General features: G+C 40.8%; 1 protein-coding gene across 2 annotated transcripts in view; it reads right to left on the bottom strand.

The window, feature by feature from the left end:
- LOC144502464 (disabled homolog 2-interacting protein-like) overlaps positions 1 to 19,276 on the bottom strand; it is a 398,032-nt gene that overhangs the window by 290,208 nt on the left and 88,548 nt on the right. For both annotated transcript variants that reach the window (XM_078226399.1, XM_078226400.1), the window contains exon 2: positions 926 to 1,029. In XM_078226399.1, the coding sequence (XP_078082525.1) occupies positions 926 to 1,029 (104 nt within the window). The remainder of the gene's footprint in view (positions 1 to 925; positions 1,030 to 19,276) is intronic.

Below are 19,276 nucleotides of genomic sequence, written 5' to 3'. Positions count from 1 at the left end.
AGAACAGGAAGATTCATCCCCTATGTGTCACTTTACAAATATAAATGTCAATTTATAACTCTGCACTCTTGTGACTGTATCATATAGAATGATTATATTTCAATCAGGCTGAGTTGAATTTGATATTTTAACAGTTAGGTTTTTCTTTGGAGAACAAAACCCTTTATACACAAATACGATGCAGCTCTTGGGTTTTCAACTTTATTCACTTTCTTGACTTACCTTACCAAACCATCATTAAAAAGCACTATTCATGCAACCTATTTAGAAAATGGTTAATTGGCACCAAGTAAGACAGTCCAGAACCATCAGCCATTCATCTAACAAGAATAATGTAATAAGCATCCCAAGGCATTTTATATAAATGGAAGAGATATATAGTAATTGGGAAAGAATTAAAGGAGGAAGGATAAAATCCAAGTTTAAACCCTTGCACCTGATGAGAATGAGACAAGGAGGCTAAAACCCTTGCAGAGACCTACTTACCTGATTGTTGCTGGTCTCACACCAAGCTAGACAGGGGCTAAGCAAAATTCAAATTCAAAAGTTGGGGGTCTGACAACGACAGGCCCTGACTATATTTTAAGCCTCGGCAGCTTTGTTTGGTACCAGGTACAATTCTTGCCAAAAGAGGCAGATGTGCAGGTGCAGCAGGCCAGAAGAGGGCAGAAAAGGTATGCTTTTTTAAATAAATGGCTTTCTAGTAGGCAGCTGGAGTGCTCTGAACCGACAAGTAATCCTACCTACCAAGCTGGCATCATTACGATTGACTCAGGCAGAAGTTCGACTGAATAAATTTAGTTTAAGACCAGGAGTTAAAATGGTCTATGCCTTATATAAGTGAGTCAGGACCAATTAAATTCAATTTTCGGTGATATAAATTCAAAGAGCATTAATTTAGCTATTAAATTTTAAATAATTTTACCGTCACACGAAAGGGTGTAGAAGTGGGTGGTTCCACTGTGGGATTATCCTCTGGAGCACTCCCCGGCATGCTGCGTCTCCGGCCAGGTCTCTCAATTGGAGAATCTAAGAAGAAAAGATTTACAAATCCATTTTGTTAACTGTGGTCATATATGTATATAGAAAACTTATTCATTTCAAGATTATTTTAAGACAGATTTATCATAGCTTGAATTAGAACAAATGTTCACAATTCTGATTGTTTAGTTAGTAATGCACATTATGCTGCTGTACAGAGCCACCAGACTAGGAAGGCCCCAACGATTTGTGCAGTCAGATGCTACAATTGACGCTAATGTCGTTATGCTAGGAAGTGATGATCATTAGCTGAAGTTTCCACATCATTATTCAATGGTCTATAGCAACAAAATACGCATGCATGAAAATCTGTCAAGGATCATATTGGGCTTAGCTCTAACGTTCCCCATAATTTATTAGCCTGCTAACAACTGCTGTCTAGGTTTACACAGAGAGTGGATACTTGAGACAATATAGAAAAGGGTTCTGAGAATTGGCAGAACAAAGGCTCAGTATGAGTGTTACCACCCAAGGAGAAAATGAGAAAAAGATAATTGTTAAGTGTTCTACCTAATCACATGCTATATATAACTGCATTATTTCACACAGCGGTTTCTTATGTAATCAATCTTGTCATATAGTCAAACACAGTTGTCACATATTTTGCACAAGATTCGCAAATAATAAGTGACCAGTTAAGTACTTTGTGGCGGCATTGCTTGAAAGAAGAATGTTGACCAGGGCACCAGAAGTCCCTTGCCCTCTTCAATAGGTAAAATGGAAATACAAACAGCAAGTGTAAAATTAAAATTATTTAAAGACAGGAAAAGAGAAATCAAAGGAAGGAGAGTGTAATTCTGGTAAATAGCAAACATGACAACAGCATGGCCCTTCAAATCACACACATTTTTGCTGAATAACAAGGAACTCCATTTATCAATCACAAGCCTTTGAGGTTCTCATTTGCAAATTTGCATTTTTCTATTAAAATATTAAGGATTTACTTTTATCCTTTTAGGTGAAAAATATCTCAGAGAAGAATTAGGTTACAACTAGAGTGCAAAATATACAATGTCTACATCCCTTAAGACACATTAATAATAGCAGAGTCTTTCAAAAATAGCCTTGTATGCCACTAGGGCATAAGGGAACTGTATTACTGAAATACATGGTTGCAATATATCTCACTTCCTTGCCCAACTTTCCACAGTAAAAAGTAAAGATTATTTATTAGTCACAAGTAGGCTCACATTAACACTGCAATGAAGTTACTGTGAAAATTCCCTCGTCGCCACACTCCGGCGCCTGTTCGGGTACACTAAGGGAGAATTTAGCATGGCCAATGCATCTTTTGGACTCTGAGCACCCGGAGGAAACCCACACAGACACGGGGAGAACGTGCAGACTCCACACAGACAGTGACCTAATCGAACCTGGGTCCCTGGTGCTGTGAGGCAGCAGTGCTAACCACCGTGCTGCCCTACAAGACAGGCTTTTGGAATAACATTTCAATATTGGAAGTTTAGGCCGTGAAAAGATTCATGAGACAGTACTTCGATAAATACAATTACCACCTGCACATTTTTTATATAGGAAGTGATTTTTTAAAAATAGCTATAATATGAATTTGTAAATTAATTCTGAGAGCAGTCCTTTTTTTCCCCAGCTTGATGATCAAATGTTTTCCATGAAAATTGGGAGAACAAGGAAATCGTCACTTCATTTGGCACAAGCTCAGAATTAATTTCAGGTAGGAGACGCAGCAGTCAGTTTAAGCAAAGCATGGTCCCACAGACTGCAATGCAATAATGACCAGTTAATCTGTCTTAACCATGTTGACTGAAGGATAAATATTGGCCAGAACAATATGGAGAACTCCCTGCTTTATTTCAAAATGTCACTGGATTTTCTTTTACATCTGTCCGAGAGGGTGGGCAGGACAGTAGATCAATGTGCCATCCGAAAGCTGTCTCCTCCTCTAGTGCTGCAATTCAGTATTGCACTGAAGTATCAATCTAGATTATGTACGCAAGAGCCCGGAGTGCAACTTTGAAACTGATTCTCTCACAGAAGTGACAGTGTACCACAGAGTTAAGGCTACCACTATGAAACTATTTTTCACTTTTTTGTTCCTCCTGAGCCCCAAACCATGCCCCAGCAGGGAAGACATGAGTAATTTATTTCCTGAGCTCTGGGAATGCTGCCTCTACTAAATACCCAATGGTATGGCTTAAAATGTCACCTTAAGGGTGAGATTTTTTTCATTTAGGCTATTTTCTCCCCTGGTTCTTCTTGGTTTCTGCATTCCATAGAGCAGTAAGAAGTTTAACAACACCAGGTTAAAGTCCAACAGGTTTATTTGGTAGCAAAAGCCACACAAGCTTTCGAAGCTCTATGGAAGCTCATTCCATAGAGCATCCAGAGCCATGGGAGTGGATGACCCGGTCCTAATACTTCTCAATGTACAACACATACAAGAGCAAACACTGGACAAGTCACCCTCCAGTTTCCCCTCCCTTCCTGTGGGAGATTGAATGGCCTTCACTTAGTAGCTCCCCACAGTGCCACAGCTGCATGTGGAGGAGTGCAGATGTCAAGGTAGCGTCTGTTGCAGCTGCAATACAGAGAGGCACTCTTTAATAAATGGCTGTACTTGATATTCTTGTTATCAGCAATGTCATGGGAAATGTTTTGCTCAAGGATGTTTAAAGTTCAAAAAAGCATAATGCTGAGAACAATCATCTAAATTAGGTATGAACCTTAGTCACTGAACATTCAATTTAAAAATAATCTACTTGTCCTTAAAGGCCTTTTATGAAATCTCCTACCTCGGTTCAAGAATTATATTTTTGCCTAGTTCAAGCTCTGACCTCTCCACTGCTATTTGAAGGTCTTCAGTGAAATGAATTTCAGAAGTTTCAATCAACTAGATAGGAGAGCAAAAAAAGCAGCTGATAAATTTGGCATTAATTCACCACTTTTGCTCTGAGTGTATAAGGAAGGGAAGGGAAAATGGCACTTTTGCAGAGTACTGCACTTTGCAGGGTGCTCTTCTGAGGGGGGTATGCGAGGTACACTGTCAGAGCTGCATATAGGGCGACTTGAAGTGTCTTTTGAAACAAGCATTTAAGTCAAATATTTCCGACAAGTACTAAAACTGGGACAGTGGTATTGAAAAATAAATATATTTTAAGAAAGAGATGTTGGATACTAAGAACAAATTAGAGAAAAAGCACACCCGAAAAGGTAGGGGTGACATTTGATTCCCTCCCCTGCGACAAATAAACTGGATTTTCCATTAGAGCTTTGTAAAATGTCATGGTTAAATTCATTTCTGTGAAAAAATACAAAACAAAAACTTGCTGTTTCTTTTATGTCACTGATTTCCCTATGATTCCCTTGCACAAAATGCAAGATAATGACAATATGAATTCAATGTTGCCCTAAATAGATAATTTGTATTTAGAATCTGGATGATTCTGGCAAGACTGCATTAGCATTTTAGGTGATTGGCCCTTCTCTTTAAATCACTGCATTCTTTGTGCTTTGTGGTGATGGTACTTCTACAATGATGGTAGAAAGAATGTTAGAAAGATATTTGGCGCTATTTTACGACTTTTTGTCTGAGCGACGGGCTAGTGTAGAACCAGATCCGTTTCTTGGACGTGTTCTCAGGATTCCCATACACACACTGGCTGCAAAATTTTGAGCGAGGCGATTGCAGAAGCCTGTGGGTGGGGCTTAACACGCCCGAAACCCTGCAGCTCCGATTGGAGCCACCAACCGCGCACGCACAGCAAATAAATAAAATAAAGTAGCTCCCCAGCCAGATCCTTCCCGGGCCGGACATTGGACCTCCCCCAAACATTACTGACCCCCTTAACCCCCCGCCACCCAGACTGATCGCAGGCAGAGTGGCAGCAGCCTCCCTCCCCCGCCGATCACAGGCAGAATGGCAGCAGCCCCCAATTCCGCCGATTGCAGGCAGAGTGGCAGCAGCCCCCCCACCCCCGCCGATCGCAGGAGAGTTCATGCAGTGTGAGGAGCTGTGTTAACACCAGCAGGGCTCCCCGCCGATTGAGGCGACAGCTGCCATACGTGGTGCTCGTTGCGGATCGTGGGACCTGGGATAGAATGTCCGCATTAAACCACAGACCCTGTTCAGCTGACAGATGGCAGAGCAGCCAGTGCAACATTAGTGGGGTTGAAACCCCTTAAGGGTCATTCAGTGGCCAGGGGTAATGCGCGCGACATGAGCCCCAATCCTGCAGCAACCCCCGACCTGTGAACACGCCTGAGCTCCCCCAGCAATCCTCCGCTCCCATGCAATCCCTCCACCCCAAGACAGCTGTTGACTCCCCGCTTCCCCTGCACCCTCAGTAGTACTCAACTCCTAGCTCTCCTCTGCAACCGCTGCACCTTGACCACACTTCTAAAGATCTGTGCTAATTGGTGTCGGTGTTAGTCACGCCAGAGAAGTGGGAAGCCTCCAGGAGGGAGAACGATTGCTTGCCAAGCTCGCTTATGATATTGAAATCCAGTCACTCTCATGCTAATAAGTTTTGCACACTTTCTAGGCGTGATGTGGTTCATGGCACTCGTAAGGGGCCGAGAAGATCGTAAACCATTTTGTGCCGGACGCGAATCAGATTTTTAGTTTTGCACTCTATTTTCTCAGCTCACTGCCATTTGCGCCACGTGTGGCAAGGTGGTAAAATTCCACCCCATGCGTGAATTATGGCCTGTCGAGGCAAAGGATTACCGCACACAAAGAAAATAAAAATCTTTACATTTTGGGCTCTTACATATTTTATCAAGAGGGGTGGGAGGTTTAGAGGGGATCGGAGGAAAAACATTTTCACCCAGAGGATGATGATGGTCTGGAATGCACTACCTGGAAGGGTGGTGGAAGCGGAATGCCTCACATCCTTTCGATGGGCTGAAGGGCCTCTTCTGCACTGTAGTATTCTGTGATTCTGAACTCCACTGTCAGATACAGGTTGAGTTACATGTAGGATAAAACAAGTCACTATTTTGCCCCACTTATTAATTTTAGTTGTAACTGCCTCCGAGATGAAAGTCCCATCAAAATCTGAGTAAAATTCAAACCGAAATCAGAGCGGTGAAAGGACATGTACTCACTCACTACGTCATCTGGATACTCCTCCCTTTGTTCCAAAAATCTTTGCAGCTAAACAAGAGGCCTAGTTTTTAAATGATCTGTAAAGCGTCTAACATGAGTATATAATTTGATGCTGCTGAAATATGATCATATATTCTTGTTCCAAATGAGCTGATTCATTCTATTCAACTTGTTAGCAATATAAAAACATCTAGGAAATAATATTTTATATTTCATTCTGAAAACAAATATTAATCACTTAAAAATGCCCACAAATTGTTTGTCAGTTATTGGGAAAATAGCATAATATAATACTGAAAAATCTTATGGCTATTATGCAATGTTAGAAATTCATATGTTGAAGTGGCAAATTAATTTAAACTATTGGTTGAAATTAGGAAAAAGAATCATCATTGTCACACACACAAGGAAGAAGAAATTAAATATTTCTCTCTATATAGCTGTTAACAACACCCTTAGGAGTGTAGCAGAGAAAAGAAAGCACCATGTAACAAGGCTAATGAGTTTGATTATTGCATTATACATCATTTACTTTGAGTGCTGTATTATGGAAAAATATTAAATTTGTACATGAACTAAACACCGAGACACAGCTGGATTGTTGTACCTACTATTATTGTTTCGTAAATTGAGGCACTTCAGTGGCACAAAGTTCAGTGACAGTTGGAGCTTTCTTCGGCATACAAATCTGTCAAAAATAGTTCCGACATGCCACTCACTCCTGTACAGCATAAGTAGACCACTTTGACAGCATTTAAAAATAAATTGGCAATGTAACCAATTAATTTTACAGTGCAGTTATTGGATGTCTGCTGCCCCTGAAAGATTCAAGGAATTTATCATGCACAAATAATTCATTCAATTCCAAAAATTTTAAGAAGCAGATCAACAATTCTGTCCATCTATTTGTGCAATAACTGGTACTTAACAGGACCATGATTGGCCTCCTGACAAGTCGGAATACAAATCACTGTTCACTCTTCTGCTCAGTACACTGAGCCAGCTACTTGTTTACAAAAGCAAAACACTGCACATGCTAGAAATCTGAAATGAACAGAGAAAATTCTGTAAATATACAGCCGGTCAAACAGCATTTGTGATGAGAGAAACAGAATTAATGGTTCATGATCTTTCATCAGAACTTGAAAATGTTTTAAGAAAGTAGGGGTACAAAGAACACAACGGAACACGTCTGTGCTAGAGTAGAAGGCAGGAGAGGTTAATTAGTCCAAGGGACGGTGGTAATGAGACAAGCAAAGAAACAAAAGATTAATGTCAAGGAGGTGTAAATGGGAATTTTAGAATTATCGCCAACAACTTTTGCTAAATAAAGGGCAGAGGTTATGATCTGAAACAGTTGAACTCAATGTTGACAGATGTCTCTAAAGAGCCATTTCTCAATATTGAGCTTCATTGGAAGGAATGTAGCATCCCCAGGACAGAGATGTCAGTATGAGAGCAGGATGGAGAATTAAAATGACAGACAACTGGGACTTCAGGGTACACTTGCAGAGTAGATGGAGGTGTTCTGTAAAGCGGTCACCCAATCTGCATTTAGCCTCCCAAAACAAAGGAGCAAATACATCAGGTTAACTAAAATCACTATTTCACCTGGAAGGAATGTCTGGGGCACTAGACAGTGAGAAAACCAAGTGCTGCATCCCCTGAGAGTATGGATTGGTGCCATGGGAAGAGGAGGTAATTGGGGAATGGACCAAGGTCTCAAAGGGAACGGTCCCTTTAAAATGCTGATCAGGGGAGGGAGGAAAAGATGTGTTTGGTGGAGGTATCATGTTCTAATTTCCAGCAATGGCAAAAATTAATAAATGTGGAGGCTGATGGGATGGATAGTGAAGACACAGGAAACCCTATTGTGATTCTGGAAGCAAGGGAAAGGGGTGACAGAAGTGCAAGGAATAGAATGGGCACTGTAGAGGGCCTTGTCATCCACTGTGGGGGAGAATACTTGTTTGAGGATAAAGGAAGATATATCAGAAGCACAGGTATGGAAGCTGGTATTGCCAGAACAGAGATGATGGAAATGGAAAAGCTAGGTGAATGGGATAAAGTTCTTCCAGGAAACAGGTAGTCAAGGTAGCTTTGGGAGATAGAGAACATAGAGTGGATATTGGTCAATAACCCATCTCCAAAAATGGAGACAAAGAAGGAAAGAAAAAAAAAGAGGTGGACTATGTGAAGGTGAAGAAATTGGAACAAGGTTGCTAAAATTTTCCAAATAGGGGGTGATAGTAGGAAACAGCATTAGTAGTGTCATTACCATACCGGATTGTGAAGTAGAGCACCCAAGTAGGACTGGGACAAAGAATGTTGCCCACGGTGCAAACTTGATTGGTCAAATGGCCTCCTTTTGCACAATAAAGATGCTGTGATATCCCACAAATGGGCAGGTGTAGCTGAGACACAAAAAGGTTCCCACTGCAACATCTTTTATTAGCAGGAAGTTAATGGAATCAAAGTTAAAGTTGTTAAATGTGTGAATAAATTCAGCCTGACAGAAAAGGTTGGTGATAGATGTGGACAAGTCTGACATCAGGCCATCATGGTAGAGAATGCTAGAGAATGAGGATGTAAAACATTAAGGGTAGAATTTCAGTAAGGTCACTTGTTCAGTTGCTCTATGCAAAAACTGCACTTTGTATTCTACCACAAAAGTAAAGGGTATTTATCCATAGAGGATCAGACAACAGCAGTGTGAATCTATAAAAATGATTCCTTTATTAAAATAATCACATTTTTCTGTAAGTTAACACACATTTGTGCAACCTTTTAAATGTGCTGCAAAGATAGGCCATACTCTACCTTATACTTTATTAAAGAGCACTTACTACAAAGTGACATACAGCACAATATATTTCATAAATGCTACAACTATACCATTTATGGTACAAATCAAATCTAATGTATGTGCTGAAAGAACTGCGGTACCATTTTGATAACATGCAGTCATGTTATGCTTAGTATACTTCTCTTAAATGCAAATATAGTATATTTGAAGTATATGTGCTAAATAGTGGGGGGAATACATGAACTTAGTTGGATCAAGTCTAACAATAGTACTTCTACGCTGATGTTTTAACAGCGAGTTGATTATATTCAGAGAGTGAAAGACTATATCAAATGGAATTTGCTTCCAAACCTTTCCAAAATGCTGCTCCAGTGTAGAAGAATATTCTGAGAATTGTATTCTTTTTGATCTTTACCGAGCTTCTCTGTGGGGAAGAAACTGTTCTTGGTTAAGCACGGATGAGTAGCTCAGTATGGAAGCAGTGAGCATGAACTTATCTTCTAATATGGAGTGCTGACCTCAAATTCTTATGCTTTGTTTAGAATACTAATTCAGTACATAAAAATCCTGAACTATGAATCCACTGAGGGGCAGAAAAAGCGGGATTATTAAAAAATACTGCTATATTTTCATTGGCAATCTATAAAACTTGCTGGCTTTTGATCTATTATGTTTGACATATCTTAGCACGTCTTCCTGCAGCTACCTGTCCCTTTACTCAGCTACAGGGTGTCCAGCCCTCTTTCAGATAGGCAACATTTTGCTATTGGTCCATTTTGATTTCATAGAGTCCTATAGTGCAGAAGGAGGCTATTCAACCCATCAAGTCTGCACCGACCACAATCCCACCCAGGCCGTATCCCCATAACACCATGTATTTACCCTAGCTAGTCCCCCTAACAATAAAGGGGTAATTTAGCATTGCCAATCCACCTAACTCGCACATCTTTGAACTGTGGGCGGAAACCGGAGCACCCGAAGGAAACCCACGCAGACACGGGGAGAATATGCAGTCTCCGCACAGACAGTGCCCCAAGCCAGGAATTGAACCCGAGTCCCTGGTGCTGTGAGGCAGCAGTGCCAACCACTGTGCCACCATGCCACCCATTTGGACTGTCAGTTTTAGTGCTAGCTTGGTTCGCTGGTAGAACTCTGAATCCACGTGCTCCTGGTTTAGAGGTCAAATTTCTGTGCAGCATTTATCCCTCAAACATCAGCAAAATTGATTTAACTCACTGCTGTCTGGGGAACCTTGCTTTCCACAAATTAGCTGCCACATTTGCTTACATAACGAAGTGATTACACCTCAGAATTAAATGACGTAAACATTGGAAAGTTCAGAATTTGCGAAACATACTATATAAATGCAAGTTCCTTCCTTCTAATATTTTTGAATTGACTGGTTCGAGGAATTTTTGTTAGAAGTCTTGAACGTGAAGTTTTCAACAATCTAACAAATCAAATACTTCACAAGGTCAAGATTAATGATCCATTCAAAGAATTCAGGTGATGTAGCGTGAATGGTTGAGATGACACCAGGAATGGATCACTCCGGGGCAGAAATTCAGTATTTCGGCTATGGTTTGACTTGGAAAGCCAGAGTCACACTTTGAGCTGTTCCTCACGTACCACCTGTGGAGCAAAGTGGCCACATCTTCCTTGGCCCATCGTTACGTGGTTCAACGTTGCCCAGATTTTCTGTGGAAGATTGAAACCTGGGACTTTACCAGTCGAGCCAGTTACCAGGTTGTGGTTGATGATGTTCTCAGTCAGCCAGGAGGTGCGCCATCAAGAGGTGGGGCTGTTGCTCGCTTGTAGAGTGTGGAGGGAAATCACAAAAATTCCCATTTACCAACTGAATTATACAAACCAAAGATCTCAAGTTGAATGCTGCAGTCCGAGGCCGCTGCTCTCAAACAGGATGAGGCACTGGCCTTTAGTTACCAGAAAGTCAGTCAGAGCTTGATATTTCTTGATATTTCCAGACCACTGGTGGAAATTCACATAGAAGGTGGTTATGTATGGAAAGGATCAGGCTCAGCTATGAGTTCAACAGTTGGTAGACCAGGGGCAGGATTTACCGCGCAATCCGCCATGTATTTTGCAGCGGCAGGAGGTGGCCTGCCATTGGCCGGCGGAGGAATCTTCTGATCCTGCCGCTGCCAATGGGGTTTCCCACTGAATGCACCCCTCTCCACTGTGAAATCTGTAATGGAGGTGCATCGTCAGTGGGACCAGAAATTCCGCTGTTTGTGAAAGGCCAGAAAGTTCCGGCCAAGGTGTTCAACGTTCACTCTCATGTGAATAATGGCCCAAAGATTGGGAATTCCAATTTCCAGAAGTGATAACATGCTAACCAAATGGAAAGGAAGTGAATGTTTCAGAATGTATGATTTGTGCAGATAAAGGCTCTGCGACTGACTGCAAAGTGAAGGAAAGCGGCAGAGTACATCAGAATGTAGGCACTGGGCTGAAGAAATTTACAGAAATAAGGTGGAGAGGAGCCGATGGAAACCAACAAGAACACAGCTGAAAGATAATGAAGGATAGGTAAAGAACTGCAAAATACTAGATGAGCTGGGGTTTGGGAGGCCAATGTGCAATTTATTGCAACAAATCAAGTTTTGAGTTGGTGGAATGTGGATGAGGCTTTTGGCATTGTGTTAAGGATAAAGGCAGCAATATTACAGAAGTAGCTGATCTTGGTTTTGGGAAGATTCCGGTTCGCAGCTTAGACCTAGGTAAAAAAAATAAAGGTTCTCAATAAAGTAACACACACATGAAAAAGGAACGTTTGACTCAGTTACTGTGTAAAATATTATCTGCCATGTTAGATACGCAGACTTACAGATGATATCCAAGTTCTCAAAATTCCACTATTATCTAAATAGACACAGTGTGATTGAAGAATTTCACTTTTGAAGGATGAATGTTTTGTTTAAATAAGTAGAGTTTAGGAAAATTTACCTGGCATATATGTTTACTTGTTTCAAACTGTCCAGGTTCAGCCAGGGTCACTCATCTCCTAATTTGATTACAAATTTGGTCTTAGTATGGGCAAAATAACTGAAATCCAGAGGTGAGACTGACTGCCCTTTACATCAAAGCAGCATATGACCAAGTCGGGCACCAAGGAACCTTAACATATTTGAAGTCAATGGGAATCAGGAAGAAAACTTTCCAGTTGTTAGAGTCATACCTAGCACAAGGGAAGCTGGTTGTGGTTGTTTGAGACTAATCATTTCAGCCTTAGGATATCACTGCGTGAGTTCCTCAGGTAGTGTCTGAGATCCAATGATCTACAGCAGCTTCACCAATGACCTCCTCTTGAACATAAAGTTATGTTTGCTTATGATTACATGATGTTTAACTGAAGCAGTCATGCCCACCTGCTACAACACACAGACAAGTTCCATTCCTGCCACTCAGGTGCCAGGCAATGACCATCTCCAGCAAGAAAGAATCTAACACTCTCTCTTTGATGTTTCACGTTGTTACCATCGCTGAATCCTCCACCATCAACAACCTGAGTGTGATCATTGACCAGAAACATAACTGGACCAGACATAAATATTATGGCCAGAAGAGCAGATCTGAGGCTAGGAAGTCTATGGCAAGTAACCTCCCCACTCTCTGAGCCTGGCCATCTACACGACACAAATCAGGAGTGTGATGGAATACTTTCCACTTACCTGGATGTGTGCAGCTCAAGAAGCTCAACATTGTGTGGGCAAAGCAGCCCACTTGATCGGTACCCCATCCACTATCTTAAACATTTACTTCCTCCACCACCAACACATTGTGGCAGCAGTTTGAATTATCTACGAGATACGCTGCAGCAACTTGCAAAGGCTCCTCCGATGGCACCTCCCAGAACAACTGCGAATGGTGGTGGACAATTAAACAAATCAGTGGAGGAGGACGCTCCACAAATAACCTTATCTGCAATCATGGTGAGTCCAGCACATCAGTGCGAAAGATCAGGCTGAAGCAGCAGTTCCAGAAGGTGGTTCACCGCCATCTTCTCAAGGGCAAAAAAGGGATGGACAATAAATGCTGCACTTTTCACAGATGCTCTCATCCCACAATTTTTTTTTAAATTCTCAAATACCTAAATACTACATAACATATAACACTGGATGAAAGCTGCAGAACATATGTTATAAGATTCTTGGATGACAAAAACATGTCCAGGAGCATAATAAATTCAAGCAAAGGCCTACATAGACAGGGGTTTCCCCAAATTGGTACGGAATGTGTTTGGTACTGGAATCTACTGGTCACGTTTTATATACCCCTCTACTGGTTTTTGCTGGACCAACAAGATGATGGAGGTGAACAGATAATTGAACTACAAATTCAAATACACAATATTTAGGAGAATTAATCATATTGAGGCAGAAACAAGTCATCATCCTTTGATTGTTTACGTAAAAGATCATCATAAATGGCATATTATTTAATGATCATATTTATGAGAACAAATCAACTCATGTAATGTAATTATTGGAGTAATCTCAATGGAAGCTTGCATTTCTAAATGCATAGGTGCACTGAATCTGTAAGAGCAAGCCTGGAAGAGTCCAGTGGGAGGATGACTGAAGGAAAAATAGAAAAGGGTAATTTTGTTCTGCCATCTAGGAGCCTCAAGTTCTTGCCAAAACATTTTCAACAATGCATTCAGGCATCTCAAAGTACCAATAGGCAACTGTATTAAACAGCTGAAGCAAGCAGCTTTTTTATGGTTCAGTTATTTAATGCTGTGTGCAACAGAGTCATGCAGATCAGATAATCCAGGGTTTTGCCAAGTTAGCTGGCAGACGAGCTACTGCAACAAGTCTCAGGATCTTGGGCATCAGTCAAGGTTCCCACTTCTGGCTGACATCCAAAATACTTAGATAAGAAAAGGATATATGGTGTGTGGCCATTGGTTCAGCAGTGGATAGTAGCTGGCTGTGATTGTTGTTCCATTGTCAAATAGTGGAACACCACTAAAGACTTTCTTTTACAGTATTGGAAGGGTAAGCCAATCCTAAAGTCACCCAAATGTAGATTGTTATAGGGCTGTGATTGGCTGTTAGGACAAAGGAGTGTCAGTTCTAAATTTCATAATGTAGGGTCCTTCAATATTTTGTAATAAAAATGCAAGTAACATTACAAATGTTCAAGTCGCTGCAAAGCAGAAGGGCTGTGTATTTCCTTCTATTCAAAATCAACCCAAACCTTAAGATTGAGCACATCCTTTAGGATAGAGAACCATCTTGCCAATCAATATTCCACTTTAAACATGGAGGAAGATGACTGACATTTATGAACTTTGAAAATGGAATGTTTATAAGCTGTTCATTCAATCTATTTCTTGTGAAGTATTTATGGCGGTTGAGTGAGGGGGTTTCATCAAGAAATACAAAGTAAAATTCATACTGCAATCTATAGAAGGATAAAATAATTTAAATGAAATTAAAAGGAAAATTGCTCCAAAAGTTATTTTACACCTAGCTAAAAACAGAGCATGGCAAATTATCCTGACAAGCAATGATGACTTAGACAGAATGAGTGCACTCAAAAGCTTCTACAGAATGTACTGTTATGAATACCTAGTTCATGGTTCACAGAGATATTTTAGAGATAATTGCTATTGACATACAACAAATGAACATACCAATTAAGACCCTCAAGCCTGCTCCGCTATGCAATAAGATCATGGCTGATCTAATTGTGGCTTCAACTCCACATTCCACTTACCCCCCATAACCTTTGATTCCCTTCTTAAACAAGAATCTATCTCCGTGCCTTAGAATTGACCCTGCCTTTACTGCTTTCTGGGGAAGAGAATTCCAAAGATTCACAAAAAAATCTTCGAATCTCCACCATAAATGAGAGACCCTTTATTTTTAAATGGTGTCCCCTAGTCCTCGTCTCTCCCAAAAGGAGAAAAATGTTTTCAGCATCCACCCTGTCAAATTCTCTCAGGACCATGTGTGTGGTCCTTTCGATATGATCACCTCTCAATGTTTTAAATTCCAATGGATACAGGCCTAGTCTTTCCTATCTTTCCTCGTAAGATAACCTCATTCCACATCCCAGGTATCAGTCAAGTAAACTTTCTCTGAACTACTTCTAACACATTTACATATTTTCTTAAATAAGGGGACGAAAACGGTGGACAGTACTCTAGATGCAATAAACAACAGCATTCCATTTGTCTTTCTAATCACTTACTGTCCCTGCATACTGACTTTTCCTGATTCATGCACCCAGGGCACCCAGATCGCTCCACACCTCAGAATGCTGCAATCTCTCTCAAATTAAATAATAAGCTGCTTTTCCATTCTTCCAGTCAAATTGGACAAGTTCACATTTTCCCACATTATACTCTAAATTATGCCCCTTTAAGGCTCCATATGTCCCCTTCACAACTTACTTTCCTATTTATCTTTGTCATCAGCAAATTTAGTAACCATATATTCAGCCCCTTGATCCAAGCCATTGACATAAATTATAAATAGTTGAGGCTCCAGCACTGATCACTGGAGTGGCACTCCACTCATTTCATTCTGCAAACCCGAAAAAGACCCATGTAGCCTGAATCTCTGCTTCCCATTAGCTAACCCTCAGATGCTGAAGTAGTCCATGCCCAATTGCAGCAAGACCTGGACAATATCTTGGCTTGGGCTGACAAGTGGCAAGTAACCTTCGTGCCACACAAGTGTCAGGTATCTCCAACAAGAGAGGATCTAACAACCATCACTGGCAGACATTCAACAGCGTTACCATTACTGAATCCCCTATCAACATCCTGGGGATCAATCCACCACTGACCAGAAACTGAACTAGCCTAGCCATATACTGTGGCTACAAGAGTAGCTGAAAGGCTAGGAATCTTGCAGTGAGTAACTCACTTCCTGTCGCCCCAAAGCCTGCCCACCATCTACAAGGCACAAGTCAGGAATGCAATGGAATACGCTACACTTGCCTGGATGAATGCAGCTCCAACAACACTCAAGAAACTCAACACGATCCAGGACAAAGCAGCTTGCTTGATTGCTACCCCTTCCACAAACATTCAATCCCTCCATTACCGATGAACAGTGACAGCAGTGTTTCCAATCTACAAGATGCACGCAGGAACTCACCAGGATCCTTAGGCAGCACCTTACAAATCCACAACCACTACTATCTAGAAGGACAAGAGCATCAGATACCTGGGAATATTCTACCAAGTCACTCACCATCCTGACTTGGAAATATATCGCTGTTCCTTCACTGTCTTGGGATCAAAATCCTGGAACACCCTCCCTAATAGGACTGTAGGTTGACCTACACTTCAGGGACTGCAGCAGTTCAAGAAAGCAACTCACTATCACCTTCTCAAGGGCAACTAGGAATGGGCAATAAATGCTGGTCTTGCCAATGATACCCACATCCCGTAAATAAATTTGTAAAACCCATCCTCCATCCATGCTAACATGTTTTCCCATGCACCATGAGCTCTCATTTGGTGGAGTAACTTTGGTGTGACACCTTGTCAAATGCCTTTTGGAAATATAAGTACACCACATCCACAGGCTCCTCTCTATCCATGTTGTTTGTTACTTCCTCAAAGAACGCCAATAAATTAGTCAAACATGATTTCTGTTTCACCACACAATGTATGATTGCTAAATTTGCTGAAAGCAATGTGCCTCACAATAACCTCCATAATAATAGATTCCAGCAATTTCCCTATGACAAATATTAAGCTAATTGGTCTGTAGTTTCCTGCTTTCTGTCCCCATCCTTTCTTGAATAGAGGAGTCACATTTGCTATTTTCCAATCTGATGGGACCTTTTCAGAATATCGAGAATTTTGTATCTACTATCTCTGCAGCCTCTTCTTTTGTGACTCTAGGATGAAGTCCATCGAGACCTGGGGACTTGCTAGCTTTTGATACCAATAATTTTCTTAATACCCTTTCCCCAATGATTGTAGTTGTTTTAATTTCCTACCTTGCTTTCCATCTCCTGAATCACAATTATTTCCGGGATGTTATTTGTTATTGAAGAAGGGCACAAAGTATCTGTTCAATTGAACTACCATTTCCTTATTTCCCATTTTAAATTCCTTATCCTTACATCTAGAGGACCAACCACAGTAGTGGCTGGAGTGCAGACACAGAAATCTGAGGAATGAAGATTGAAACCCTTGGAGGTGTGCAGTCATTAAAGAGTGGACTGGTTTTGAGGGACTTTTTGAGTATCTACAGAAACTCTTTACCACTGATTTTTATACTTCTAGCCAGCATTCGCTCTAATTTCTCCCATCTTATTAATCTTGTAGTCATTCTTTGCTGTATTTTATATTCTGCTCAATCTTCTGAGCTGCCATTCTTCTTTGCTAAATTATATGCATTTCCTTTCAATCTGATACTAACATTAACTTCTTTCTAGAAAGATTAAAGTTAACTGTAGAATGTGTGATAACTACTATTAAAGTAGCTTGAAAATTAATTAAAATGTTGGAGCCATGTTGACGAGCTAGAAAAGGAAGAGCATCAACAGGTGGGCTTGCTTAGCTAGAAAATTGGAGACCTAGGGGGCGATCTTACACCCTTAACTGATGGGCAGGGCGAGCCGGTAAGATTGCAAGAGAGTCGAGAAGTCGGGTTCACCCGATTTTCGCCCCTCGCGATCTTACCAGTACCGGATATCCAGCGAGATCAGCCTCAAGTCCGAAAAGGCCAGTTATAGCTGGAGGAAGCAAGGGCAGGTTTCTGTGCTCAAGTACAGAAATTTTCACATATACAATTGTGCCCTCTGTTGCTATCAGTCAGCATTTGGGTGATTTAGACCCTGCCCACTTCCCCTGCTGGCAGATTCCAAGTTTGGCTTGATTCTTTTGACTAAGTCAGGTTCGATTCAATTTTTAAGTTGCCCAAAAAAGGCAACTGTTTTCACGCTCATTCGGGACTTAAAATGTTTTTGGTAAGATCGTCCCTCCCAGGAAATGCAGCCCAGAGTGTTGTTTTGTTTTGGGAGTTAGAGCTACAATTAATTTAAAATAATTCAGTGATCCTTGATGGCAATGTTTTCACAGAAATGGGTGGAGCTTAAGAAAGTTCTAAGATTTTCAATTTGTTTGTGCTTGCTGGGGAGTGATTGTTCTGCAGCAGGGAAAAGGCCATGCCAATAAGGTGCAACTAAAGAGTTGCTGTTAGCTGGCTGTGTGTAGTGGGGCTCAGAAATTATTCCAGGAGCCATTTGGTAGCTCTGTGCAGTTAGGGCTCAGGATAATTCCTGGGGAGCTAAGGACATGGCAGAAGGTCACTGACTCGGTGCTGAAAAGGGTTGGGATTCAGAAGCAGTTCTGGGAGCCATCTGGACCTTGTAGCTAGGAAGATTGGAGCTTGGTCAAATCCAGCAACAGTGTCGGCCCAGAAAATAGCTATTAAAAAGCTGAAATTGTACCCACAGTTGTGGCTGGAGTGTAGACTCAAATCTGGGGAATGAAGATTGAAATCCTTGGAGGTGTGCAGTCATTAAAGAGTGGACTGATTTTGAGGGATTTTAGAGGCTCTCACTGTTTACTGGCAGATAGGTGGGTTGCTGAAAAATTCGTGGGATGTGTCTTGGTTGCATTTGCTATTTATTGTACAGTGTGCTATGTTCAACCACATTTTGCTTGTTACTTCAGATGTACCTCATATTAACCCTGAATATCGGAGTGCAAGATGGAAATTGTAAAATTTTTTTTGACCTTGTATAGTAAAGTTTGTTTAAAACATGTAGAATCTTGTAGATTTATTCTCCGAGGAAATATCTTGAAACTCAAATATTGTCTACTTCAAACAAAATGTTATTGGTTCCTAACTGGATCTTACCAGCAATTTTGGGTTCTGGACTAGGATCAGAACAGCATAAGCTCGCAATTAGCACTGAAAACAACAAGCCTAATGTTTTGACATTTCTGAGTCTTGGAACATGTTGATGCAGCATCACTGGGGTGGAGCATGGTGTTGAAATTTCTTTACAGGACAGTGAATAATAACTAGATGAGCACTAAAAATTTTAATGAATATATATAAGCTATCATGAGCATTTGTTAGTTTTCTAACTTGATAACTCTAACAACTACTTTAATAGTTGCAATGGAAAATACTTCAAAACTATAATTGTAGCCTTTTGTGTTGAGGATGAATTTTTGTTAGCCCCATCTTTACTCAGATAAAAAAAGGTTTGTATTTGGAATAAAGGAAGAATGGAATATGGAAATAAAGATTCACACAATAACCAAGAACAGCAACAAGCAAACTCAAATATATGAGTGGGCTACATATATAATTACAAAGCTATTTTTCACCAATAAA

Source organism: Mustelus asterias, chromosome 13 (assembly GCF_964213995.1).
Source record: "Mustelus asterias chromosome 13, sMusAst1.hap1.1, whole genome shotgun sequence".
NCBI lineage: Eukaryota > Metazoa > Chordata > Chondrichthyes > Carcharhiniformes > Triakidae > Mustelus > Mustelus asterias.
This window is presented reverse-complemented; position numbering and strand designations above follow the sequence as displayed.